At 48.0% G+C, this 27,821-nt stretch overlaps 2 protein-coding genes across 2 annotated transcripts; one reads left to right on the forward strand and one right to left on the reverse strand.

Moving 5' to 3' along the window:
- Nucleotides 1-7,923: 7,923 nt before the first annotated feature.
- Nucleotides 7,924-18,484, reverse strand: ARFRP1 (ADP ribosylation factor related protein 1). The gene is made up of 8 exons (XM_064673919.1): nt 18,419-18,484; nt 17,007-17,106; nt 16,536-16,623; nt 16,002-16,084; nt 15,266-15,347; nt 15,032-15,102; nt 10,330-10,430; nt 7,924-8,887 (listed from the first exon to the last, which is right to left on the reverse strand). The coding sequence occupies exons 2-8, from the start codon at nt 17,097-17,099 to the stop codon at nt 8,800-8,802; spliced, it is 606 nt and encodes a 201-aa protein (XP_064529989.1). The 5' UTR covers nt 17,100-17,106; nt 18,419-18,484; the 3' UTR covers nt 7,924-8,799.
- Nucleotides 18,485-18,656: 172 nt separating this feature from the next.
- On the forward strand, nt 18,657-26,120 carry ZGPAT (zinc finger CCCH-type and G-patch domain containing). The gene is made up of 6 exons (XM_064673920.1): nt 18,657-19,642; nt 20,284-20,417; nt 21,164-21,322; nt 22,231-22,362; nt 23,115-23,526; nt 23,966-26,120. Exons 1-6 carry the CDS (start codon nt 19,005-19,007, stop codon nt 24,102-24,104), a joined length of 1,614 nt encoding a protein of 537 aa, XP_064529990.1. The 5' UTR covers nt 18,657-19,004; the 3' UTR covers nt 24,105-26,120.
- The last annotated feature ends 1,701 nt before the right edge of the window (nt 26,121-27,821 follow it).

Below are 27,821 nucleotides of genomic sequence, written 5' to 3' on the forward strand. Positions count from 1 at the left end.
ATGCCACCAGTGTGACTTGCTCTGCCAGGGTGTCTCCTGATGCTGAGGTGGTTTGGAGCCTCTCCCCAGGTCTCTCCCCGACCTAAGTCCCCTCATTGCTGAGTTAGCTGGAATTTCTGCGCCAGGAAGTTTTCTCACAGACAGGATGACTGGGAAGGTTCTGGTAAATACTGACCATTATAACAGTGGCCAAACACCCCGGCACGTGAGTTCTGCTCAGCCTCCAGGAAACAGGCTTTGCTGGAAAAGCCAGGATGAGCACTGCATGGTGCCAGCCCCAGCTCCTCCCACATCTGCTCCCACCACCCAACACCCGGACCAAGACAAGCATTCCCAAACCACCCTTGAGCTGATCATGAGATATTTCACCTTTTCAGCTAATTGAAGTTAAGAGGATGAAAACCCCTTTTGGTTTCCACTGAAGTTTCCAAAGCCCAGAGAGAGAAGAGGAAGAGTCAGCATCGTGAGCTGTTTCCCTGATGGTTTAAGTGACTCTTTACTCATAAGCTGTGGCTGAGAACAGCACATGGTAACATCTAAAAGTGGATGCAGCGCTCTCCCGGGATGACTCATATATTTAGTACACAGAAGATAATTTTCGAAATGCTTACAAGCACTACATAGAAAGCCCAAGCCCATGCTGCTCTCCACATCAGGCTGTTAAATGCTTAAAACGGGATAAACTCCCACAAAATGATTTAGTTGGTTTAAAGTGCTGAGGTGGGTTAGGTCGGTGCCATGGGCTCCTCGGCCACCTCTCACCACAGCCAGGTGTGGCAGTGACTCAGGTTGGTGGTGATGCCTCAAAGCCCAGAGCACCAGCAGCAGGAGCTGACGTGCTCCCGGCCTGCTCGTCGCAGGAGCCGCCGGGACACGTTCCTCTTTTGTGAGAGGAGAGCGCCGCGAGTGCTGGTCCAGCTCCAAGGGCTTGGAAGGGGTTTAGGTGAATGATTAATGTGAGTGGAAGGAGTCAGCAGGAGTTTCTCTGGTGAGGTCACGCCTTGACCTCACAAGCAGGTAGAGCCAGGATTGCTGGAGGAAAACAAGGGCGGGGATTTTCTCAGGTGTGCAGAGGGATGCAGAGGGGATGGAACCAATGCAAGCGCATAATCCAGCTTGTCAGTGCAGCCCGCAGCCCTCTCGGCCCCGAGGTTGCCACCTTTTCACAAGATTAGTAAATTCACTCTCCTGCCTGCAGATTTCCCCTTGTCCCCACCCTCCTGTGTCACTCAGCGGTGACAGTGGGCTGAGCCCTCCCAACACTGTGGGAGAGGACTCAGGGAGTGCTGCCACACACCAAACTTGTTTAAATTCTCCCATCATTATTCCAGAGGCGCTGATTTTATCTTGTTTTGAAGCACACTTCTAACCTTCTGACTGTAGCATTTTCCCTTCCGGTTGTAATCCCCTGTGCTGTGTGTCCAAACTGTCCCTGCTGAGACTTGTCCCTCACTGCTGCTTCTGCAGTGACCAAATGATGGGACTGAACTCCCCAGTGCCACTCCTGGAGGGGGACAGTGCCAGCTGCGTTGGAGAAGCAGAGGTGATCCTGAGAAAGTTCATCCTGTCCTAGAGCAGGAGCAGGGATGGCTGAGGTGTGCAGGGATCCTGTCCTAGAGCAGGAGCAGGGATGGCTGAGGTGTGCAGGGCAGCCCAACCTCTGGGACAGAGAACGTGGACGTTGGGAGCTGCTCTTCTCCCACTGGGTCTCACTGCCAGAGTTCAACAGCCATTTGGACAATGCTCTCAGGCACATGCTGGGATTATTGGAGTGTCCTGTGCGGGTCCAGGAGCTGGACTTGATGATCCTTGTGGGTCCCTTCCAACTCAGGATATTCTCTGATTCTATTAGATCAGACACTTTTTGGCTCCCCTGACCTGGCTCCCAAGGTACTCAGACTGTAATGCTCAGGTTCTGGGCACTGTCTGCCCTTAGCTTGAATAAAATCAGAACATATTAGTAAACCTTCTGATGCCCTTTAACTTACAGGAGTTTTCTGGGTGACACAGTCATGGCCACAGCTACAATATCTGTACACAACACCCTTGCTGCTTAGAACCACGAGCCCTTGCTGTGTTATTGTCTGAGTCAAGAGGGAGTCAAGAGGAGACTTCCCTGAGCAACTGTTTGCTTGCCCTTGAAAACAAAGGCTTTTTCCAATTACACAACATCTAGGGAGGGAGGACAGAAAACCTGATGTATCTAAGTGACTAAGCAGTATTGGGGATTCCAGACCTCACAGTGCCATGAGGATGTGGGGAGAACTGAGGTTCCCATTGTGGTGTCTTTTGTCATTGCTCACCCAGGAAGAGCACTGAGCACTCAGTGCATCAGGATCCTGTGCTCTCCCACGTACTCTGAACACAGAGGAGCTCCAGCAGTGTGGTGGCTTAGCTGTAACATGTGAGTGGAGCCAGGAGACTCGATCATTTTCCTATGGAAACACAGGGAACGATGACTTCCCAGCTATTGCTGTGAAGACATGAGTTCAGCAAGGATGTGCACTGGGTAGTCAGTGCTGCTGAGTTTCAGGCATGTGGGCTTCAGGGTGTTTTTGACTGGGAAGCATAAGGGACCAGATAAAGGTCTGGAGGGTCCAGACTGGCATCAGGGACTTGCTCCATTCAACCTCAGTCAGATCACAGATTCCCTGCTGCTGGTTTTCACTTCTGTCTCTGCTTCCTTCTGTGATACTGGAGCTTGGGAGGTGATGTATTAGACTTGGTCTTCCTGTAAGTTAAGACTAGAATTCTTTAGCTGGGAAACTCGGGGGGTAATAACAGGACTGTACATTCCCCATTCCATGACTCTGAATCTGAAAGGACAAATTAGCTCTGACAAGATCAACCCCGAGTTCTTCTTTCGCTCAGTTCATGTGTTGTTTGCTCTCACGTCAGGGAGGAACAACCTTGCCTGTGATTCAGAACCTCTTGTTTACAGAGATCCCCTTTGATACACCAGATGCACTCACGAGACAGTTACTAGTCTTTCATAGCCTGTGGTGTGAGCTATCCCATGATCCTCTTCTCATGGCATGGAGATGAGCTGTCAAAATTTCCACCACCCTGAGGACGTGGGTGCAGACCAAGGAGATCTTAATCCTTGCTGCGTGGGATCAGTTGGTTTTGGTTCAGCTGTTGTCCTTCTCCAGGAAGCCACAGCTGCCTTCACCCCACTGCTGTCCTGTCCAGGGCAAAGGTCCCCTGCCACAGCGTGGTGGCTGATACTGGGGTTATGACATGTAACCACAAATATTTCATGTAGAAACAAGCCTTGTTTGTGTCAGAGGAGAAAAATCTTTCAACAGGGCAGGACACCCCTCCATATCCCCCAGGTCCTCTTTTCCCCTGGCAGAAGAGTCCATCTGAAGGGCTTTGGTCACAAAACTCAGCAAAAGCTCAGCATGGAGTAGGACTTGGTGATCTTTGTGGATTCCTTCCAACTCAAGATATTTTATGATTCTACAAAATGACCCTGCATTCCTTTGCCTGTTACTGTTACAGGAGGTGCTGTTCATAATATACCAGCTTCTGGGAACAACAAATTCCTTATTCCTCCTTATGAATGCCTTGTGGAACCCTTTTACTCTTTGTGGGAGCATAACTCAAAAAAGAAAAAAAAATTCTGAAGGAAATCTCCAATGAGACAGTATCAGGTTCTTTGACTTCTGAGAACTGGCAGAGGAGTTCCTGGCTGTGACCTGAACTGGAACACAACAGAAACAACTCCAGAGGTTTCTGTTTCAGGAAAGCACTTAAAGATACGCTAAATTTCACACTGAATTTAGTTTACCCTCAGAGCAGTTCTGAGGCCATCTGTACTGAATACAGATGGCTTAAGGCTGCACTGGGTCAGAAGCTTGGATTAGTTCCTCCAAATGTTCAGCATGAAATGCATTCAGCTGAAGGATGTACACTTCAAAGGATGGAGAACCATATAATCACAGAATCCCAGGTTGGAAGGCACCTCCTGGATCATCTGGTCCAAACTTTCTTGGCAAAAGCACAGCCTAGACAAGATGGCCCGAACACAGAAAGAAGTTACTACTCATGAGTTAGTAGTGTTAGTAAAGTACTGGTCCAGCAAGGATTTTGTCTCAAGGCAAGTACACCAGGTAACATGTGGGAAAGGTGAGACTGTGCAAGGACATCCTCAAAAAAGCATGTGAGCAATGTGGCATTCAAGATGACACTAATGACAACATGGAAATGTTGAAACTCATTCGCCATCAGCAGCTGTAAGTAGAGTGCAACCGAGAAGGAATGAGGAGATTCCTGCCTCCAGAAAGTGATTGTACGTGTTTAAAAACAAATGTCAGGCAGAATTCCAGCACAGTGTAAACTAACAATGTTTCTCCTCTCCTTGTTTCCACTTAATGAGCTCCTAGGTTATGGAAAAACTTTAGCTAATTTTTTCCCTAGTAATGTTGCATATTGTGCCATCCATGTTTTCTGTGCCAGATCTCTGTCATTTTCCATGAAGTCTGATTCTTTTCAGTACCAACTTGTTGCTTCACCAGGAATTTTAAGCATCACTCCCTTCTGAGGTAATGGTTGTCAGGAGTGAAGGCTTGTGATCAGATGTAAGTTGTGCAGACAAAGTTGTACAAGAGCAGACACTACTGACAGCTGGGACTAGAGCCTTGTGAAGGTGGTTTGGGAATAAAAAAGGGCAAAGTGCATGTAAAGAAACTAATGGAAAGCCCCCAGGAGTTTTCACAAAAGCTGGTTTTACCAGAGGAGCAGAAAAACAACTCTTAAGGGATTTCAGAAGCACAAGGAACAAAACCCAAGGGCAATGCTACAGGAAACGACAAAGTCCAGAAAAAAATCATTGTGTTATCCACCAGGAATGTTTTACATGGGATTTCCAATGGGTGTAAAATTCCATTGTGAAAAAGCACCTGTACTAGTTTCTCTGACATCATTGGTCCTGATAAGAGCTCAGCAGAGGGCGATGGCTCTTCCCACCTCCCCATTGCCTCTTATCTCCCTGGAGGGAGATTTCAGACACATTTGAATAGAAATCTGTACCAGAAGGGAATTTTGAGAGGGCACCTGACCTAGAAACCATCTGCATGGCGGGGTCAGTTCACTCTCTTTCTTGATTGCTCGAATTGCTTTTGGGAAACCTACAGACAAATACTCAGGAGTTTGAAAACAACCCCAAGGCTGAAGGCAGCCCCAAGGCTGAAGGCAACTCAGCTTGTGGTGCTGCTCTGGGTGAAAGGTGAAGACTAGCAGCAGAGCCGGATGCAGAGCCCTGATGTTTCACGTCCTCCACATGTTGATACTGCTGGCTGTGGCTGCCAGGAATTACCATCCACATTAATCAGATTTTTTTTAATTTGAAGGGATAATTGCCAAGAGCAGTGACAGTACCACTCATTACCTTCCTTAGCAGACCTCTCTAGAAGTTCTCTCCTTGAATTAATACCACTTGCCAGCAGAGACATCCCAGGATACTATTCCAAAATACAGTGAAACGCCTACATCAATTCAGAATCCTTTGAATACTTTAATGCAGGTTTTTAGCTGAGGAACGCTGCAACCTTACATTTTCCAAATGTGCACTGGTATCTCAGTCAGTTAATCACGAGCACTTCTGGAAATCATGACTAACCCAACAGGCTCATGCTCAGCTAAAACATCATTGCTGAGGAGACTCGCTCGAGATTGTGATCTGTATGTGTAACAGCAGATCCCTTCCCTAAACAAACCGATGGATGTGCTGGATGTGTCAGCAGAATAGAATTAGGATCTTAACGAAGAAAAGACTAAAAATAGCTCAATTAGGAACAAAGCCACCCTGCAGCACTGCATATTAGGTCCACTTCTTTATGATGGGCTGATTTAAGTTCGGCAGAGTAGGAAGGATGGCCAGGGTACAGTCCCCTAACAGCCTGTTTGCTTCACCTTCACCAGATGTTACTGGCCAGAGCCTGGACTAGGATGTTGGACTTAACATGAAGCTGTGTCTGACTTGTCCTGGTATTTTTCCCCTGGTTCTGTGGGACAGGATGTCCTGGGAAGTGGGATAAGCTCTGACATCAGCACCCCCCAGATGTCAGGCCCCATGTCACTGCTGCCTCATGTGAGGACGGGACGGGATTAGGTTGTACCAGCCAAAATGCTGTAACTCAGTTACTCTGTGTCTTCTCAGAGTTCCAAACGAAGATGGGATTGCCAGCACACAGACAGCACTGGGATTCGCAGATTCACTGGGATTCTAAAAGCCTTAGAAGTGTTTTTTTAGCTCTTGCCTCCTGCTGCTCCCGGACCATAAATCTTTGCGTAGGAAATTCCAGATGGGTGAGAGAAATGTAACCATCTGCCAATGTTCAAATATGGCAAGAGGAATCACTGCCGAGCTTATTAGACACTTACCTTTATCTCACGTACAGCACGATAACAGGGATTACTGAGTGGATGTTTCACCTTGGGAAGACAAAGCAGCTCTTCAGAGAAGCACGTTGCTGTGAGCTGGCATGGGCAAAATAGGTCCAATGCAAATGTATCAAAAATCTGAAAACTTGATTTCATTTGAACTATTCAGAAATGTCCTTGCTTTGGTTAAGGTCTGGGGGGGGGGGGTGTCACTTAAGCATTTTAAATAAGTCTGTGGTTCCTGTAAGTCTAAAACAGGATAAATTACTAAAGTTATGATCAAAATATAAAAAATGTCCCACCTGGTACCTGCTGGGATACTGCTCTGGAAGCTGTGAATTAGAGTGACCTTTTCACTGCTGGTTTCAGAGAAATTCTCCCTGGTTTGTTATGACCATCACATACCTACCATATATGGTTCATACAAACCTACCACAGCTCAGGCATGTCTGTGGGAGAAAGGCTCTCCCACGCCTGAGAACTTGGAATCCTGAGCTCAAAACATTTGTTTTAATTTAAGACCCCTGACGATATGGGCAACAAATCAATCTGTGTCTAGAAACTGTTTTTTTCCTTCCTGGTCTCCCAGGGAATAGGGAGATCAAGAGATCTGTGGAAAGCTTGGAAAACCCCTGGTATCCCACAACACAGACTAATTGACAACACAAGCTAATTAATTGACTGAAGCAATTTGTCTCTCAGCAAGGTATTTTTGTTCACTAGTTACCGCTTTACATCTTAATTGTCAGTACCAACCCTATCAACCAAAACAGCCAGGGCCACAAAGTCACCCGGAAAACAGCCAGGCTTTCCAAGGCAGCCCAGTGAGAGAGATTTCCCTGACGATCAGTGGCCACTGGGTCTCCAAAACTTTTGTACTCTTGAAAATCTCGGCGCTACATCACGTGCAGCAGCCAGAGAAAGTGCCACTTCCTACAGTGGGTGAGTGATTTCCAAGGGATCCTCCACATTCGCAGGGCACACCAGGACACCTGACCGGGTCAGTAGGTCTGCAAGAGCCTTACTTAAGCAAGGAAAAGCAAGATTCTGCTTCCCAGTTTGCAACTATTTCCACTGACTTCATGTGTTTAACGACACAGCCCAGCTGCTCCTTTGACCTAAATGTGAGTGAATGAATGTTGTCTCCAAAAAAAATCTGCAGTGAGTTGCACGTGAAAAACCCAGCAGAAAGTTCTTTGACACACACCAACCCACAGACTTTAAACAAATACTGCTGACATGCTCAAGTACACCTTGATTAATGGCCCCTTCATTTTGTGAGCAAACAGCACCAGGAGTGACTAAACCAGATCAGGAACAACTGACAAACCCACTGCCAAACCACCATCGAATTCATGTAAAATGAGATACTCAGGGAAATGTTAGTGATACATCAGCAGATCTAGCTGAGTAGGTGAGGTAAGAACTGAGCACTGTTTGACTTTGAGTGCTGCCTGTCTGTTCTTTCTTACATTTCAAAAAACTATAGGGCTAAGTTCTGCTATTCCCAAACATCACTTGTTTCAGCCAGAGAAGTTCAAAGAAGTAGGAAGCTTTATTGCATACTGATTTCTCCCTGCCTAGAGGTTCTGCTTTTGGCCAAGAAGGATCACAGAGAGGGCCTCGATTCATTCCAGTTACAGAAGATCCCAATTACTCTTAGGATTAAAGAGAATGAACAAAGAGCTTGCCAGTCAGAGCAGGGCAGTGCTTTTGGAGTCCATGTCCTGGTAGGAATACCCATTTCAACCAGCGTACAACCATGCAGTTGGATTTGATGGTCTTCGAGGTCTTTTCCAACCTTAACAATTCCATGATCCTATGACCATTGTGCAGTTGCTGGCTTCCATGTCTGAATTTACCACAGGTCAAAGTTACAAGTCCTCATGCCGACTGAAAATCAAGTTCTAATCAACACTGTTTCTCCCCACTACACAAACAGCAGCATAACAGGGCCAGTGACACCCTGCAGACTCCACGGGGCTGGAGCAGCAAGGGATCTTCTCAGTTAGGAGGGACAGCTATTCCTCAGGCTGCTCCTCCCCTCCCACATTCACCTACACAGTTCCTTCAGGAGTTCCTTCATGTCACTGGCCTCCAGCCTGTTAGACTAACAAATCAGGAATCACAAAGTAAAACAGTAGAAAATTAAGTCCTTTGCATCTGCAACAATGTGTAGGTTGCTACATAGGATGCTCTCAAGCCAAAGACTTAACACTTAATGTAAGAGATTCCCACCCCCCACCCAGTTGGAATCCTTGGCTCAAGTTTTTTAGACACAGAAAGAGAATATTTGTCTCCAAACTTAGGGAAGAATCAGGCGTAATAGGAATCCAGTGGATCACCTTCTTTAAAGGGAACACAAAACTGTGTGGAAAAAGACTGTCTGCTCCTTGGCTGACTTGGAATTCCTTACGTGATGTCCTTCTTTCTTGGCGGCCGGTGGATATTCCTCACCACGCACTTCACCATCCATTCGATTCCTTCGTTCACCCCTTTGCTAAGGAAGTAAGATAAGCAGATAAGGTTTTAAAATAAATCATCAACAAGTAGCAAACAAGAACAGAAACATGGTTCAGGCAGGCCCTGAGCCCTTACAAGAGAAAGCGAAGGGCTCTGCCCTGCAGTTATTTATTGCCATTACTGTGTTATTTCTCATACAGGCACACAATAGGGATCTGATTTCTTCTAACTCAGCATATAAACTCCATCCTTTATTTTTCTGGTGTCTGTACATGTCTATATCCAATTTAGTCACCGACTCTGTGGAAACCTTGGGACGAACAAGCATTAAACAAACCTGACAGCTGGTTTGAGGTTATTTTGCCACAAACCTCACATCAGTTGCATCAGATCTTCCAATCGCGGTTCCATCTTTCTGTTAACTGTCTGTGCTGGGGCTGCCAAGCAAGTCACCACCTCGCTGGTCTGCACAGCTCCCCAGCCAGGACTTCCACAAGTTATTAATTGTTTTAGTGCAAGCTCAAACTGGAATTTTGAAAGGAAATTCCACATAGACCAAAACTTGAAGTGTTTTAAAAGGTTGCTTTTCACCTAATACTTCTCTTCCAGTCAATGCTTAACCATTGTTCTTCTGGTCACTCATCTGCTTAATGGCATGTGTTTTTTGTAGCAATGAAGACAACAGATTTTTTTCATGGTTTAAGAGGTTTTTTAAGAGGGGTTTTTTTTGCAGTTGCTTGTATGATAACACAGATTTCTTGCTAGATTTAGAAGAAATCTCAAAGCTCTGGATTTAGCACAGGCAGAAATTCAGCCAGGAGTGTTTCTGCCATCTGGAACAGAACTTTCAACTTGCAACAAATAGCACTTTTCACTCAAAGAACTGAAAGTGTAACCAAAGTATTGCAAGATTCGAGGAGCAGCAGTGACGCTGAGATGTCAGGAATCCAGCGGGTTGGTCAAGGTCGTGGTGTGCAGCTGTGTACAGCCAGACTTTGGTCTGTTTTACTCATCAAATTTTAAACCAACGGCCGTCCCTTTGTAAGAACTCTCTTGGAGACTGTTACATTACCCACATCACAAAGCTCATCTGCACACCAAAGAATATGAAAGCAAGAGCGTAATTATGGCAGCAGCAGCAGAGCACCCCCCATTTCTCTGGCAGTGGCATCAACAGCTGCATTTTCAACTGACTCCTTAACTTAAAGCCAGGAGCTGCAGCAAGCCAGCATCTGCAAGGATTATTGTGTGTGGAGAAGTCCTGTTGCTCTCAGCCAGCAGTACATTTCCATGCGGTTTCATAGGCAGGATTTACTGATGAAGTTACTGACCTGGTGCATGTCCAGGGTTCACACACAAGTCAGTGCTGGGAGGAAGCCCAGCTCCCTTTCAGGGGTTAGTATATCCCATAATGCTGCTCTGTGTGTGACACCCCACAGCTGCTCAGTCAACCAAAACTCCATCCATTCTCATACTCACCCAGTCAAGGCTGAGCAGGCTTGAGTCAGGCAGTCTCTCTTCCCAATTTTGTTAATGCAGTCACTAAATGCTGTCTTGATGTCAGGTATTGACAGACAAGTCTGCAAAGGGAACCAAAGAAGAGCTTGCTTTCTGTGCTGCAAGAGATGGCGACCTTCTTCCACAACAAATCCTACCATGTCTGCAGTCCTGCTTCGGTCAGGATGGCAATGCTGGAAGGTTAAACCCCCTCACCCACCAACACAGCAAATTCACCTCTTTACATCCCAAAAAAATTAACATATTCCTTTTTTCACTAAAGAGAATGCTGTTTGCAGACAGTACACACACACGTTTGTGCACTTCTAAGCAAACAGAGTCCTGAAAATGAGCACAACCTGCACTCCCTCAGGATACTCCTTCCAACCCACCCCATCATCACACACAGCTTCTGTCCACCAGGACACTACAAGAGATTTACTATTTACAAAGGCTTTTGAAACACTGGACCTGCTGCAAGCCCAGCGGACTCTTTGCCAGCAGCCTGGGCACTCTCACAAAACGGCTTGGATGTGATTTTTTTCAAGTTCTCAGCACATTCCTTGCCACTACAGGCACAGCCACCCTGCACCTGTCTGTCTGCATTCAGAGGAACGCTGGCACCACTGAATGCAGCATGTTTTCTGATGCCTGATATCACTGTGCTCTTGACCCTCTGCAGGTCTTGAACTTCTGTGAGGCTGCCAGAAGGCTGCTGGGAAGTGGCTTTACAACACAAATCATAAACCCCCTGATAAACGAGTGCATCACTGACACAAATCGCAGCGTTACCACAAAAATCTGATTCTTAGAGCTACAAACACAACAAAAGCAAACCTGCCCTAGTGAAGTCTGGACCTGCACCTCCCTGAGCACACAAAGCAGCTACAAGAGAAATCACCAGTCTCTAGATCCTTCCCTGATCTCAGTGCTTGCTTTTTCCTCAGAAGTCCTGGATGAGCCATTTAAGTGCTTCAGCTGGCCACGAGCCCACCTTTCCTCCTCTCTCTGCAAGGACATTCTGTACCTTCAACATGGCTCAAATATGTGCTTTGACCCATCCATGAGGCCCAAATACACGCTTTGGACAAGTTTACAAATTTAGACAAATGCCAAATTGGACCCTTGTGGGCCCTGAGGATTGGCCAAGCAGATGTGAACCCTGAGAGAACAGAAATACGGAAATTAATGATACCAGCCATTTATGTTGCAAATCACTGGTTCTGGAGAAATTAAATACAAGAAACTTCCATGGAGATAACCATTCAACAAGTAAGCAGGTTTCACTGCTTATAAATAAGAAGGGTTCTTAAGAAATGCCTTGAGAGGAGTTTAACTACACCCAGTTCATCCACTGTCCTCGACTCCATCGGTTGTGCAACTTTTGATGACTGTACTTTCTTATGACCTCAAGCTGCATTTCAAACTTGCCCTTTCAATGAATGACCTGGAAACCATATCCAAAAATGTTACTGACATCACTGCACCAAATTCCTAACAATTTAGTTCAGGATTTCTGCCAAGTGAAAAAGGCTCAGTTCATATGAATGAACTGTCACTCACAGAAAAATAGCTAATTTTAAAAAAACCCAAATACTGACTTTAGAGGGAGTCAGACTGGACTTGAGAGTGGGAATTCATACCAGCAGGTCTGGAAGACGGGCAAGAGACAACAACCAACCAACCATTCTCTATGGGCTTGTAAAACATGTTTGTAAAACATGGCTGTTTGTAAATTTTGCTGTTTGTAAAACAGCAGAGGGACAACACCAATGTGGACAAGCCTTGTTTTAGTCTTTGAGGGGAAGCCACAAACTGGAATCTCATTTTACAGCAGAGGATGAGGCAGATTATCTGTCACTCCAGCAAGGGGCACCTGAGCTTCTCATGCTCAGGGGAAAATGTCAGCTGTGGCTTCCAAGTTCCCCTTGTCTCCCAAGAGAGACCTCCCCAGACACATTACAAAATATTTATTTACAGATGTGTTTTGCTTCTCAGCTGAAACCACATAACTCAAAAGCTTGACCTGTGACCACATCAACAGTGCCCATTACAATAACACAATCCACAGTGACCTTTCAGGAGCTGGTTTGGAGGAACCTCACACAACACATGACAAACCATATTTCCATCTCAACTTCCCCAAAATAACGCTGTAAAACATCTTTTCATGAAGGCCCCTCAAGGTATAATACAGCCAGGACTAAAGCAAATTCTTTTTATCAACTGGGTTCAGAACAGCATTACCCAAATAAAGACTCATCAATTGCTCACCTAAAAATCTATCAAGCAGCAAGGTAAGTTTTAGCCAAAAAAGGGTAGAGTCTATCCATTCACCAAAGACAATGCTGCTGCTTGGTCTCCTGTCAGGATAAAACCTTACAGGATAAAACCTCAAGTGCAGCCTCTTCAGACATCTCAAGAGTAATCAATCACCAGAATGGAACTAAAAGAGAAACAATAGGAATGTGAACAGCCTATTCCATAAAGAGTCTCAATTGGTATTTTGCAGTCTGTGAATGTATTTCATCCCCTGATATGACCAAATACCACTTGTGTTTGGCAGTGCTGAGAGGACACAATGAACCTTGGGGTAGTGGTGCCTGTTCACAGCAGAATTCTTACACCTCATGCAAATTCAAGTATTGAGTCAGAACTTTTGTTATCTTACTGGGAGGTAGGTAAACTTCACAAAAAACCCCAAGTATGTCAGATGTTCTACTTCTGATGTATTTGCTGGCCTCTCTATAAGTCATCATCCAGAATTATCATTCACCTGCAAATCCCAGCAAGATTAACATACCACTCATCTTCCCTTATCGTGGTCCAGGATAGAGGAATGCTGGTGAAAATTCCCTACTACAGTTACATGTCTGGAGATCCAGAGCAGAAAAATCTCTATCAATGATAATCCCTTAATGTTCAGTTTTATTCCAGAGGTCTTCCATTCTGCTATACTGGAAGAAGAGAACCAGGCCACCAAGTTTTCTAACCCTTGCTTAAGTGAATCTGAATAGCTACTGAAAAATAAGCTATATCCCCTCAGTGATTTGCCAACAGCATTGATGTCTCTGCTGTGTGCATATCCAAGATCAGACTGCAGGAGTGAACCTCAAAACATCCAGTTTAGGTATTTGTTACAAACAGGGAAAGCCCCATTGGGTTTAGCTTTGCTAATCTCTTGTTGCAGTTCTACGACTGCATAAAGGCACTAAGTCAGTGGGCTGGTCTTGGACCCTCCCGAAGGGGCAGGAAGTCAATTAGTTTTTATCTTGAGAGCCTGCTCCAAATACCTCTTTCTAGTCATTTAAAGAAGTCCACTTGTTCAGTTATTTGTCTTTAGTCTGACTAGAGTGCCAGAAAAGCCAGGGTCTGCAGTGTGCCCATAAGAAAGCATGCATATACAGCCACAAGGAAAATGGGAACAGCTTTCCAGCTCTAAAGGCAAGAGTGCAGGTTGCTCCCTGCAGCACAGCTCTAGTGTTGCATGGAAATATGAGAGTTAATATTCTGGTTTCCACACAGAAAAGACAATTTTCCCACATCCCAGAGACCACAGTGAAGTCAGGACCACAAATCAGGAGTTCTGTCTCAATCTCATGCTGTGTTTTACATGGAACTACATTTCTCTTAATTCCACGACTAGATATTCCCTCAGACAATCTCATGATCATCCAAAACTCAACCTGTTGTGTTGTACATGTGAAGTGTAACCAAATCCTCCTGTAAAGCCAAAGTGATTTCTGTGGAAGTCTCAAGTACTTCCCACAAGTGCAATCACTTGGACAGGTGTAAAGTCCAGGGGAAGAAGGTGAGAAGTATTTGCATACTTTGGAACAGACAGTGATCCCAACTGCCAGGGCTGGTGCTCCAAATCCTATTGGAAGCCTCTGGCTCCATCTAGAGATGAATCACTGGAGCTGCAGTCATGGAATTCCAGGTACACCGCAGGGGGAAGCAGGAGGAACACACGGAAAACACCATGACCACTTTAGGCACTCTCTTGCCTTTTTTCCATTCCAGAGGAGAGGAGGACGGCCCTGGATGGGTCACCTAAACACTGTACCGCCCACAAACGTGGCAAATCCAAACCATGACCTTTGCAGTTCGGATGTGCTGGAAATAATTTAAATCATATTGCAAATCCAAACCAAGACCTTTGCAGTTTTGGATATGCTGGAAAGAATTTAAATTATGTTACCAGAAAAGAGCATTCCTCGTCATTCCCTGCTGACATAGATGGAATGCCTTAGGACAAACAAATGTTTCATTGAACAGATCTTATCAAGTTGTGGGAGAAGGATGATAATGCCTCACATACATTTGTTGTGCTGTTCCTGGGTTTTAAAAGAGCAGCATAAACAAAGTGCACTAAACACTTATTTTTTTTTTCTGAATAAACAGGAAAAAACCAGTATCAATATACCCAGTCACGGTATGAGAAAGACCAACCATAGCTATGCAGTTTGTTCTGTTTACATAAAGAGTTCAGAACTATGTGCCTGTAGGAAGCTCATTTGTGTCACTGGAAAAAAAAAAAACAACTAAATTCAAAGCAAGTATTTCCCATGGCAGCAAAATCCCATAGGATCAGCCCAGGAATGCAGCACAAATTTAACGTGAATGCAGAGCTCACCTTTCCAAGGCTTATTTGCTCATTTATGAAAATCTGCAAGAATCTTACCTCTACATCCTGCTTGTTGGCCAACACCAGAATGGGAACCCCTTCCAGAGCTTCGCTGGTAATCATCTTCTCTACAAAGCACAGAAATAAAACCAGAGGTTTAGCCAGTTCTGAAGTTGTACAGACGCATGGCACAGACTATCCGGACAGAGGGATGAAGCCAGAGGCTCCTTCTTGCATTACAGTTTCATTTGATACAACCTTTTGGGTCAATTTTCTTCACACTGTACTCACCAAAAGCTCTTTTAGACTCTGAGAGCCTCTCCTCATCCGTGGAGTCAATGACGTAGATGACGCCGTGAGATTCAGCGTAGTACTGCAAGGAGAACACAGAGCTCGGTGTTGATCCACTGCGACCGTTTGTCCCTCTTCCTGATTTTATTTTAGTTTGGTAAAATTTTGGTACACACGGAAGAGATCAGCCAGTTAGAGCCAGCTGTTTCCATGGTGTGTCTCTGGGAGAGAATGGAGGCAAACAGAATGTGCTGCCTGTTCTGTTTGCTCAATATACCAGGTGAGAAAGCTCACCTGTGTCCTCCCAAAGCTTATCTCTACGGCACAAGCCCCAGATATGGGTTGGTAATCGCTGTCTGTAAACAATAATGCAAGCATTAAGTATTATCTTGGCTCATCTTGCACAGATATAGTTGAATCTCTGAAAAAGTGTTGATGCTAAATACTGGGGTTACAAATAAGTCTGTGTGACTACCAAACGATAGTACTGGTTCAGTTCTAAAACAGACAAAACCACGTCTAAAATAAAACACAGAATGGTTTGGGTTGGAAGGGACATTAAAACTCATCCAGTTCCAACCTCTGCCAGGGGAAAGAACACCTTCCACTAGAGCAGGTTACTCCCAACCCTTTCCAACCTGACCTTGAACACTTCCAGGGATGGGGCAGCCACAGCTTCTCTGGACAAGTTGCATAAATAAAATAAATTAAAATAAAATAAACCCACATCTCTAACCTTGTCCCAAAGTGACTGCAGTTCCTCCTGCCCGCCAAGATCCCAGAACATCAGCCGAGTTTTGCCAACATCAATAGTACCAACTAGAGGGAAAGAAGGAAAGACAATCCAGTGAAAACTGGAGGTGTTGTAAAGCACAAACACCTGCAAATGCCACTGAGAAATCTGAGGCAGGATAGGTTTGTAGGGGAACAAATCACAGGAAGTGGTTATTTGCAACAACAGAACAAAACCTGCACAGTGACCACAAATATAAAGTCATACCATATAAATAATATCAGAATTGGACCAAAGAATGAACTCCAGTAAAATTTAGCTTGAGCATAGCACTGAAACGGGATTCATGGGGTTTTTACACTCCTAAGCTAAGAAAGCCTATTTTATTCTCTACAAAAAGACCTGGGCAGTTGGGAGGTACAGTCTCTGCTTCCAGGAACTATTCTGCCCTTGTCAATTCTTAAATATTTCAAACAAGAATCAGCTGTTGTCCAACTGTGCAGGAAAGCTGAGAAAATTCCAGATGGATTTACTTACTGTTTAAGCCTACAGTGGTTGTGATTTTGGACAAACTCATTCCTTTGTAGTTCTTGTTAAATCGGGTTTTAGTTTGTTCAAGGAAGGTCTGAAAAGGAATGAGACAAAGTATTTACTGCCAAATATTTTACTTGTTGAGACAATCCTACCCCAAACCTGCCTTTTAATTTCTGCACAATCCTGCTAGAGCAGATACTGTCCTACCTAATTCTGGACAAACCACTCTCCTTGCTCCACATTTTAGCAAGGAAAGAAGGGATCATAGGTGATTATGGGATTACCAAAGCCTCAGCCACATCCCTGAAAGCCTGTGCTAAATTTAAGTACTGGGGGAAAGTTGATTGTTCGGTGTGACAGCACTAAAATAACTCATGATACAGCTGAAGAAAGATTGACCTGTGATGGAAGATTTATCTCTGGAGGCTGTTTAGGATTGTGTGTGCCCTCCACAGGGTGATAAACAGCACTTACAGTTTTACCAGCATTGTCCAAACCCAGGATCAGGACACAGTACTCATCCCTCTGGAACATGTATTTATAGAGCCCTGACAGCAGTGTATACATCCTGCTCCTGCAAAAAAAATGCCAGGAATTCATTAACAAAGAGGTCATTCCCAAAAGCCTCTCATTCCACAGCGCGAGTTCTTCCCAACCCCGGACAAATAAATGACGCTGCTCTTTCATCAGGAACTCTCACATTTGGGCAACCCCAGGAAAAATCACAGATTTCAGAGAGACTATGAAAATGGCTCAAGATCAAGTTTTCAAATGCACACGAGGGAGGGATTATCCTCCAAAGGGCTGAAGCTCTGTGTCTGCACACAGTGCCCAGCACCTGCTGCAAACTCAGCTCTCACTTGACAACTTTGTCTGCTCAAAGGGGAGCTGAGGAATACTTTGAACACCCCCTGCAGTAAATGTAAGACCCAGAGAAAACAAAGTGAGCTTCATACAAATACACAGAGCAGGTATTTTTAAGAAAGAATGCACAGGCCAGTCTCCCCTCCTTGTTCCCAATCCCTGCAAAAGCACCGTGGGGTCTCTATTGGCTGAACTGAGTGCAGAGCTTCCTAAAGGCACATAATTCCTCTCCTTATCTTAATTTCAGCCTTATCCAGCAACAGCCTTATGTAGTGGCACCCATCAAACAGTGCTTTGTCATCTCACAGACCAGATACGTGAGCTGCCCAGCAAAAAACCACAAAGCTGAGAATCAAAGCAATACCAGCACCTGCAGAAGCCCACACTTGTTGCATTTTCAGTTGCTGGATTTGCACACACAAGGCAGAGAGGCTTTGCAGGAAGCACTGGCACCAAGTGCTCCAGCTGACTCACATGCCATTGCAACAACTCCCCTGTTCAAACACAGATAAAGGGAACCTCAAGGGAGAGACTTCGAGAGGCAGCTGCCTCTGAGCAACTGCGTGGTTAAGCGATCACTTTGAAGTCAAACACCGTCACCTAAAGGGAAATAAAAGCGCTCCAGGGCAGGAATCGGGGGTTTCATGGTAAGGGCACCTCAGGGCGGGGGGGCTTGATCCGCACAGGTGGGATCGGGACCCTTCACCTCCAGCTGTGCGAGTGGGGGAGCTCCTGCTGTCCCCGACGTGATCCAGGGTGTGCCCGACCTCCGGTCCGCTCCTCTGTGACCCGGGAGATCCCCCCATATCCAGGAGATCCCTCTCCTCCTTCCCTGTCACAGCCTGACAGGGGTGAAGGCGCACACGGGCCCTCACCGCCATTTCCCCCTCCCGGCCCCAGCGCCAGGTCCCGGCCCGGCAGGTCCGCCCCAAGCCCAGCCGTGCCCCCGCCGCGGCCGCTGCCACCCCCGAGCGCGGCGGGCGGGGCTCAGAGCCCAGAACCCGAAGCCCGAGGCTCCTCACCCGGCACCGGAGCCGCCACCGCCGCCGCCTCTCACGACTGCCCAGCACCGCCAACCGCCGCCATCCCGCGCGCGGAGCTCTGGGAATTGTAGTCCCGGCGCCTCTGTCGGGCCGGCGCTGGAAGTCTCGGTGGACTACAACTCCCAGAATGCATAGCAACATCACCCTCCCCAGCTCTGACGAGCTGACGCGTTGGCGGAAGTGACGTGCCGTAGCCGGAAGTGGCGAGTGCCATGGCGGGTGTCATGGCGGCGGCTTGCAGGTCTCGGCGCTGCTGAGGGAGGAGCGGGGCCGCCGGGGCGGCGGCGGCGGCCGGGGCGGTGCTGCAGCCCCCGGGAGCCGGGGGAGCGCCCGGGCTGCCGGAGGAGCGGCGCCGTGGCGGGGGAAGGCAGGGCCGGGCCCGGCCTCTCCTCGGGCGCTTCCGTCTCCTGTTTCCAGTGGGACCATCGCCCTGGTGAATTCCGAGGGAAGGAGCAGGACGGCGTGTGGATGTCGCTTCTGCGGACTCGTTATCTAGAGAGTTCTTAAGTAAACGCTGAATGTGTTGTGAGTTCCCGCGGGTAAAGGTGCCTTTGTTGTGCCCATAATGGATGAGGAGAATCTGGAAGCGGCGATCCAGACCTACAATGCGCAGCTGGAGCAGGTGGAGCTGGCGCTGGGGGCCGGCCAGGACCCGTCGCAGCACTCGGACCTGGTGCAGCTGCAGGAGGATCTGAAGCAGCTGATAGAACTGACCGAGTCCAGCCTGGTGGCCGTGAAAAAGAGCAAACTCCTGTCCGCTCTGGACCCAGATGCCTCCTCCTCCTCCCCGGCAGGTCTCCCGGGGCAGGATCCCAACCTGGAGAGCTCTGCCCAGGATGAGGAATACGCTGCTTTTAAGGAAGCCATTGCTGGACTTGGAGCAGACGAGGAGCCTCCAGGGAATAACAACGAGATCTCCTCAGAGACAGGGGGAGAAACTGGTTATAAAAACGAATCCAAGTGCAGCGAAGAGGAGGAGGAGTCAGAGAGGGAGGAGGAGGAGCTAAGTGGGATGAAGGTTAAAGCCCCCTACTACAGCTCCTGGGGGACCCTGGAGTACCACAATGCCATGATTGTGGGGACAGAGGAGCTGGAGGATGGCAGTGCTGGGGTCAGGGTGCTCTACCTGTACCCGACCCACAAGTCCCTGAAGCCCTGCCCATTCTTCCTGGACGACAAGTGCAGATTTAAGGAGAACTGTCGGTAAAGAAAGGGGGGTGGGAGGGATGAATCTCCTCCTAAAGTGCCCTGTGTTGCTCTTTTTACCCAGTGAAATTATGCCTTTACATTTTTAAAACATGCTGTGGTGAGCAGTGGCATCAGTTGGACTGTTTTCTTTTAGCTGATGCAGAGTTGAAATGAAAAATCCCACGGGAAAGCTGCAGAGATATTGCACGACTGAGTGGGTAAATTAATAGGCAATAAGTATTTTAAATAAAACACCCAAGTGTGTGGTTAGTGCACACATTGCAGTTGCACAGGGAGATTGTAGAGGCTCCATTTTTGGGGATCCTCACCAGGAATGGCCTGGAGAAGCCTGAGGGGATGGTGAAGATGGATGGGGTGGAGCCCTGCCTGTCTCTGATCCTCTTCAGGATCTCCAAGGACATGAACTTTTTTACTGGATGTGTCACTAGCTAGGAAGTTTAATTCTCCAGGGTGGGATGCTTGCTTTGTTACATGGCATAAATGGCATGTTTGAAGTGAAACATGAACAACTTGTGGAATTGCAACAACACTTGGTCAAACCTCCCCAGTGCCCGGGGGAGGTTCATCACTGGGACATTTCCTTTAGAGAGGGAAGGGGTTTTTATTTAAAGATTCCTGTTCCTCCTTCCCTGCAGGTTTTCCCATGGCCAGGTGGTGTCTGTGGAGGAGCTCCAGCCTTTCCAGGAGCCCGACCTGAGCTCGCTGGGGGTGGGCTCAGCCTGCCTGGCAAAGCACAGCGATGGGATATGGTACACAGCCAAAATCACTGGTGAGGGGGGCAAGGGGGCTGCCCTGCAGCTCTGGGGGAGGGTGGAGGCTGATGGTTACCTGGATATAAAACTTGGCTGTTGTGGTTAGCGATAGAAAAATGTTAAACTGTGTGGCTGCAGCCCTGAACTGAAAATCTTGATGTAGCTGAGACACCAGTCTGAGTGGTGTCAGACTTGGGAAAGAGAGTGTAGGATGAAAAGGAGACATAAAGGGCAGGAGTGTGGAAAGGAGATTAGTGCAAAGTCATTAACTACTCTGAAAGGGAAGAGGCAGGTCCTGCAGGAATTTGCATGCATATTAGGTGAGAATTGCAATAATCTGCTCTTGTTTAAACAAAAACCAGAGGAGCTGGCCCTGCCCAGCAGCTGCTCATACAGGCTTCCCTGTGTCCTGGGAAGAGGGAGGACTTATTCCCTCTTTCCATCTTTCTTTTAACTATTATTAATTCAGAAGGGAGCAAGTCTAACTTCTCTTTAATTCCATTTCTCAACAGCCCGTCTCTCTTCATTTATAGAAATAAACTTTCAGGTATCAACACAGTCATTGTGGAAGTGGCTTTTCATGGCAGTGGGTGCTTCTCCCTCCCAGACAGAAATGAAAAGCACAATTTATGCCCAGAATTTTTAAAAACATGTTCCTTGGGCCTTCCCCTGCTCCCGTTCGTTCCTCTGGAGCTGAGTCTGGCTTAGCCCCCTCTGTGCTGGGGACTGACTGGAGCTCCTGTCCTTGCTGTTGCTTCTGCAGACGTGGACAGTGGCTACTACACTGTGAAGTTTGACTCCCTGCTGCTCAAGGAGGCTGTGCTGGAAGGGGACAGTGTCATTCCCCCACTGAGAAGTGAAGATACTGCCGAGTCTGATGAGTCTGACAAGGACAGTGTCGATGATTCTGGTTATGCCAAAGGTAAGAGAGAGAGGAGGGCATGAGCAAAAGCTTCTTGTGATCTTGATCTGCCTTTCTCTGGGACTGGATGACTGTCCTGGAGCTCTCACTGTGAGTGTCTCACCTCTGATGAAAGAGCAGTTAATCTCTTTATGTGTTCCTGAAAGGTAGAGAACAATAATTAGCTGCTATGGTACAACTGCCAACTAAAATCTTTGCTTTATGCAAATCACTGGGCTAATGAAGGCTGGAGGTTTCCATGGGAACTTCCACAAGGGTGTGATGTTTCAGAGTTCCAAGCTCAGAGCCTGTTTCTTATGTGGCTGCCTGAGTTGAGCTAATAAGTGAATCAGGAGATTCCCTCATCCCTGGGGGTCTCTGTGCAGCTTCGTGACCCAGGACTGTGAGATCCCAGTAACTGAGTGTTGGGTCCTTCCAAATGACTTCTTGGAGGTTACACAGGCACAGCAGTGTCACAGGGACAGAGTCATGTCCTAGAGCTCTTAACATTTAACCTAGCAGAGGTTACTGGATCCTGATAACGCAGAATTAACACTGTGGCTTAGAGGAACCTCGGACCAGAGGCAGGAGGCAGGAGGTGGAGGCACAGGGTAAGTATTATGTGCCACTGTGCTAGATTTTACTCTGATGTGTGTCACCATCCTGGGTGACTGTGCCTGGATCTGGGAGGTGATATGTGCATTAAATTGAGATCTCTCATTTCACTCACTCCCTGTGCAGTGTTCATGGAAGGTGACAACTCAGTAGGAACTAAGCAGGGCTGGAGGAATGGCCAAGTGATTTTAGGATGGGAGAAGTGAATTGTACTGCCCCATGAGGGGGTTTCATGCTGTGTGAGTGCCCCCCATGAGGGTTTTGCAGAGCAGCTTTGTTCCTGTGTTTCACTGATTTTCTCTCCTGTGCTACAGTGATAGATTCAGGAGTTCCAGAGAACGGGGAATGGACTCCTGCATGCAGCTCCTCTTTCGGCGGCTGGGAAGCCCATACTCGTGGCATTGGCTCCAAACTGCTTGTTCAGATGGGATATGAGTTTGGAAAAGGTAAGGGGAGGAGGAGGTCCTGGGGCTGTTAAGGAAAAAAATCAGATTTTGGGTGAAGCCAGAATTTTGCTGTGCTGAAGGGCCCGTCAGCTGAGGCTCAAGCAATGTGATAGATCACAGGAGTTGGAGGAAAGAGAGATGACTTATTTCATGGAAGTACAGGCATGTGGGGCACCAAGCCCTGTATGGTAATGGCAAACATTGGAGGCACTTGGAACCTCGGTCAAGTTCATGATCAAAGCCGTGAGAACTGCTGTGTGAGCGTCAAGAGCCTGTAGGTGGAAGGGAGCTGATCTGCAAAGCTTCTGATGTCTGTGTTAACACATCTGGCTCTGGACACAGACTTCAAAGCCCGCTGAACTCGCTGCTCCCCACCCAAATTGCATCGAGCCTTGGGGGCTCTGGGAGGGTGGCCCTGCTCCCTGTGTGTCTCCGGTTCTCTCAGAGGAACCAAACCAGTTTAAGTAGAACTTGGCTGGAGAAGCTGAGAATGTGAGGCTGAACCTGGTTTCACAGAAACCGGCCTGGCGGATGGCCCCGGGCTTGGAATCACAAATCTCCTGCTGTGAAAGGCTCCAGGCCTGGCCTTTGCTGCTGCTCCCCTTGCTTGGACAGTAGTTACAACTTTTGGTACCTCAAAAGCCTGTTTGCTTGTTCTAAGCTTGTGACTTTGTCAACGTGATCCTGTGGTGGGAGGTGACACGGAGAGGGGATGTCCTCACTTGCCGTAATCAGTTGGTGTCTCTCCTCAGGGTTAGGGAAGAATTCTCAGGGCAGAGTGGAGCCAGTGCAGGCTGTGGTGCTTCCTCGAGGGAAATCCCTGGACCAGTGTGCTGAAGTGCTTCAGAAGAAGAAGCAGGGGAAGCTGGACCCAGGCAAATCAAGGAAATGCCGAGCAAAGGGAAACAGCTCCGGACAGTCTGGCGGCCAGAAGCCCCCACGGAACGTGTTTGACTTTTTGAATGAGAAGCTGCGTGGGAAGAGCACTGGGGACAAGGCTGGAGGGATGGCACTGCCCCAGAGGAACAGCAAGGAGATCTACCATGCCAGCAAGAGCACCAGGAAAGCCCTGAGTGTCCACCTCTTCCAGACCGCGGAGAAGATCGAACAAACGCTGAGGGATATCAGGGGAATCCAGCAGGCCCTGGAGCGCAACACTGGGCGGTAGGAAAACGTTCCCTTTGGGACCGAGTTCTTGGTGCTTCTGGGAGGGCGTGGGCTTGAAATGGGGTGTGGGAGGAACAAGTGAAACATGTGGATGAGACCTAAGGGGAAGTAGAGGAGAGAGTTCAGTGTGTGCTTCGGACCATGTTGGGCACTGGCAGATGTGTCTGTGGTCCTTTGGCTGGAATTCAGGCTGTGGGAAAGAGAGGAGCTCTCTGAGGGAAGGTGTTGGAGTCCTTTCTTTCTCGTGCCCACCACTGCAATGTTGCTGTTGAGCATCCCAAGAGGACATTTTCTAGCCCAAATTGTGCTAAGCATGAGGTTCTTCAGCGGGTCCCTTGTGCTAATCCTACAGGAAAGGGCAAACTCTCCTGGGATGAGGACAAGCCTTTGATGTTGCTATGCAGGATGACATTGCCACCGTGCTTTTTGCTTTCAGGCACAGCATTGCTGCAGCCAAGCTGGAGGAGAAGCTGGCAAATGCTCACAAGCGGCTGGGGCAGCTGCAGGCCCAGGAAGCCAGGCTGCAGCGGGAACAGAAGAAAGCAGACACCCACAAGAAGATGACTGAGTTCTAGGTGCTGAGGAAGGCATTGGACTGCAGGGATTGTCCTTCTAGTGCTCCTGGCTTCAGAGCCTGGGTGAGCAGTCTTGCTCTTCTGGGCCTCAGGCTGCCCAGCCTGAAACTGGGTGGAAAAGGAGCAGTTTCTGGATGCTTCTGAGCTCTGCTGGGACTGGAGGGGGAAGTACACGTCCGTCCAGCCCCAAAAGCATTCCCTGAGCTGGGCCCTGGGTGAGGACTGGCTACACGAAATATGATTCTCTGCTCTCTTGCACACTTTTTTCCTTCAGTTTTCCCTGCAGTAGCACCTCCATCCAGAGTCTGTGACTGCTCAGGTGATAACACTGCTGGCTGCAAAGCAGCTGAGGGGGCTTGGACAGCCCCACATCCTGCCATCAGCTGTGGCTTCTGTCTGTAGCCCCCCTGACAAACACGGGTGCAGGCAGGGTCCTGAGCATGGCCTGGCAAAGCAGAAAAGGCTTGTGCTGGGAGAAAACATAAAAGGCAAAGTGCTTCAGCTGCTCTCTGCCTTCTGGTTTTTACTATGGGATTTACCTGATGACTCCATTTTTTGAGGGAGCATTTCTTTGTAGCCTTAGTGTAAGGAAAAGACAGAAAACTGGCAGCTCAGAGGTGGGAACTAGCAGCCTCAAGGACCAGATTTCAGCAGTTTGCCTGTAAGAGTATCCCAGGACATGCTGTAGCCTAACTCATTTGGCTTGGCATGGAAGGCTGTGTGGTTCCACAAGCAGAGTGCCAACACTGGGGGAATAAGCCAGCAGTGTAATGGGATTCCCAAACCCTAGGAACAACTCCACAGGGAGCCTTGTGATTTTTACCACCATTAGTTGGGTTTTTCTGTCCCAGGTGGCTCACTGAACACAGGTCCTTTTACTAAAAAACCTCAGGACCCAGATCCAGGTTGGACTGGGCCCTGGATGAGCACAAAGAGCAGAATCTGTATGTGTCCAGCATGCAGCCCTCCAGTGGGAGAGCTTGGGGCTGGGCTGGGAGCAGGCCAGGCAAGCCAAGTGCCCTTCCCTGCACCATGGAGAGTCTTTGGACAGGAAGGATGTTCTCTCCCCTCTGTTACATTCTGCGTTGTTGGCAGCCAGTCCTTGCCCCAGAGGAGATGGTGGTTTCATCAGACTGTTTCTGGTGGGATTTGTGCATTGTAAAGGCTTTTTTTAAAAAAAAAAATTGCAATTCATGCCAGTATCTTAAGGACAGAGTTTTTTCTTAGTTTAAGAAACTGATTTCCTTTTATTCTGTGAGTCACTTTTCTCACGAAAAGGTTTGCTCCTTTTTATCTGTGCCTAAGAAGCCTGTAAAGCTGTCAGTCTGGGCAGGGCTGTGCCTGCTTGCAGGGCCAGGCTGCCAAACTAACCAGAAGATCTGAGGCTGGAGAAGATACGATCAGAGCCGTTCAAGTCATGAGGGATTTCGCGTTGCTGCAGACACACCTCTGAAAACACAGCGAGACAGCAAAACCAAACGAGATCTTCAGGAAACCTGTGGGAGTGGGTCTCTGCTCCTGAAGAGCACCTGGATCATGCTGTGGATGTGGAACTGGCAGGGGCTGCCTTGGGCACTTCAGCATCCATCAGTTCCTAATGGAATTGGCTGTACTATCCTCATTGTTCTGAATTTGTGTTCTCCACACACGGGGCTCAGTTCTAGGGTTTAACAATGGCTGCTCAGAGCCCTTCCCTCACGAATGATGTTTGTTTCCCACACTTGAGCGTCGAGTGGTGACAAGGGCTGATGTGCCCAGCCTAGCATGGGTGCTCACTCAAGTGGCCCGTGACTGGGGAGCTGAGCAGAGAAATTTTTTGGGTTTGTTTTGTACTCTGAGACTGTTTAACATCATCTTTTTAGGAACTGGGTGTATTAGCCCCATGTCTCAGCTCAGTGGCGTTGTGCCCTTCCTTGGGATTTCCACAGCCTGCCTTGTCAGACTCCCAGTGGCTGCCACCTCCCACCCAACACATCCACATCCCCGATGAATAAAGTTGGTGTTTATTTTCCCCTCTCTCCTTGTAAGGCATTGCTCATTTGCAAGGTAGTGATGATCTGGGGCGCCCCATTCATTCCTTGTGTTCCCCTGAGCACCCAGACCGGCCGGGCGGGGAGCAGAGCGCGGCAGAGGGTGCTGGTGTGTGCTGGGAGCCTGCGAGCACAGACCCAGCCTACCCTGGGGTGAAGCCACCACCTCCGAGGCCAGGAAGCTGTGGTGTGTGTGCTCCGTGTGTGCTCACAGCCAGCTGCTCCTCACAGAGCCTGGGAGTGGGAGAGCTCAGCGTGTTTGAAATGCGCAGGAACCCCTAATTGGGATTAACTCGGCGGGATAAAAGAAATTAAATTCTCCAGGCTGGCTGGCAAAGAGGAGAGCATGACTGGATCCTTGTGCTCTGCCATCCTCTGAGTTCCTGCAAAGTAAGTGGTGGCTTTCCAGTCTCGGGAATCTGCAGCTAAGTGGGGAGGGGGGAATACCTTAAGACCCTATGAGAGTATATAGAAGTCACAGCGTTGTTGGAGGTGCTGTTGCAGCTGGCTAGACTGGACAGGCAGGATTCCTGCTCTGCTCTGGGGAAGTACCAGCTGCGTTAAAACTTTAAACCTTGCGAGTTGGGCTGGAAGCTGTGTGCCACTCCTGGAGGCTGTGTGCTGCTCCTGGAGGCTGTGTGCTGCTCCTGGAGGATGTGTCTCACTCCTGGAGGATGTGTCCCACTCTGTGCATTGTGCTCTGCTGCTGGGCTTTAAGGGAAGAAAAGGTGCTGGAGGTCGGCAGCGCTGCTGGGATGTTGTGGCTGGAGGCTAAGTGGGAGCCGATTGGTTTTGGGATGAACGAGTGGAGTTCAGAGGTGTGGGGCGTTGTGGGGGTTTTTTTCAATAGGAAAATTTCCAGTTGTGTTGTGGAAAGAGGGACTGGAGTTTTGCTTGTGTTGAGCTGTGGGTGAGGAGGCTTGAGAGTGTGGTTGCTGAAACACTGTCCTCTGTAAACCTGAGGTTATTCACAACTACAGAATGTGTGGCAAGAAAACCACTGTGGTAGGCAGGTGGTTCTCAAAAAGACACGTATCACCTTAATACATCCTGTAGTTTGGAATCTGGCTTCCCATAACAGCAGATCCGAGCTCTCCACTGGTGTCCTGTAGCTCAGCTCTGCAGAAAATCTCTCCAGCAGGTTTTTGCCTTAGAAGAGCATTTCTCTGCCCAAGTGAGTGAGTGTCCCACGATCAGGGAAGGGCAGGAAGAAAGAAACGCACTGAAACTGTGTCAGCCTGGAGAAAAGCCCCATGGTGTGGGCGGGTGATCACTTAGCTGGAGGTTTTAAAGTTGTATCTTCTCAAACGCTACTCCAGCACTTGAGCAGCCATCAGAACTGCAGCTGGAAGCGTGCATCCAAGTTTGGGGACACTGGGGTTTGGCATTTAGAAATATAGTTAGTCTTTTCTAAATGAAATGCCTCCAGAGATGTCTGACCATGAAATCCCTCCTTCCTGCTGCAGAGATGAGTGAAGTGGGTGAGATCTCGTGCCTGCTCCGTGTTAGAAATTGTCTTAAAAATCACTAATTGCATCCCACGGTCTAGGGCAGATTCAATGTTGTGACTAACTGTAACAGGGCTTTCATTTTTCATAATTAAAAAGAAAAAAACCCATCTACTTCTGCTTCTTGGGCCTTTTTTGCAGCACAACTCCCCAGGGTACCCAAGAGGAGTTTGCTGCAG

Source organism: Pseudopipra pipra, chromosome 17 (genome assembly GCF_036250125.1).
Source record: "Pseudopipra pipra isolate bDixPip1 chromosome 17, bDixPip1.hap1, whole genome shotgun sequence".
Taxonomy (NCBI): Eukaryota; Metazoa; Chordata; class Aves; order Passeriformes; family Pipridae; genus Pseudopipra; species Pseudopipra pipra.

Coding starts and splice junctions, on each gene's coding strand:
- ARFRP1 (XM_064673919.1), bottom strand. CDS start 17,099: ATGTATACACTGCTGTCAGGGCTCTATAAATACATGTTCCAGAGGGAT. Junction 16,624..17,006: donor TGGACAATGCTGGTAAAACT/GTAAGTGCTGTT, acceptor ATTCCTTTTCAG/ACCTTCCTTGAACAAACTAA. Junction 15,348..16,001: donor TGCAGTCACTTTGGGACAAG/GTTAGAGATGTG, acceptor TTCTCCTTGCAG/TACTACGCTGAATCTCACGG.
- ZGPAT (XM_064673920.1), top strand. CDS start 19,005: ATGGATGAGGAGAATCTGGAAGCGGCGATCCAGACCTACAATGCGCAG. Junction 22,363..23,114: donor GGGATATGAGTTTGGAAAAG/GTAAGGGGAGGA, acceptor GTCTCTCCTCAG/GGTTAGGGAAGAATTCTCAG. Junction 23,527..23,965: donor CTGGAGCGCAACACTGGGCG/GTAGGAAAACGT, acceptor TTTTGCTTTCAG/GCACAGCATTGCTGCAGCCA.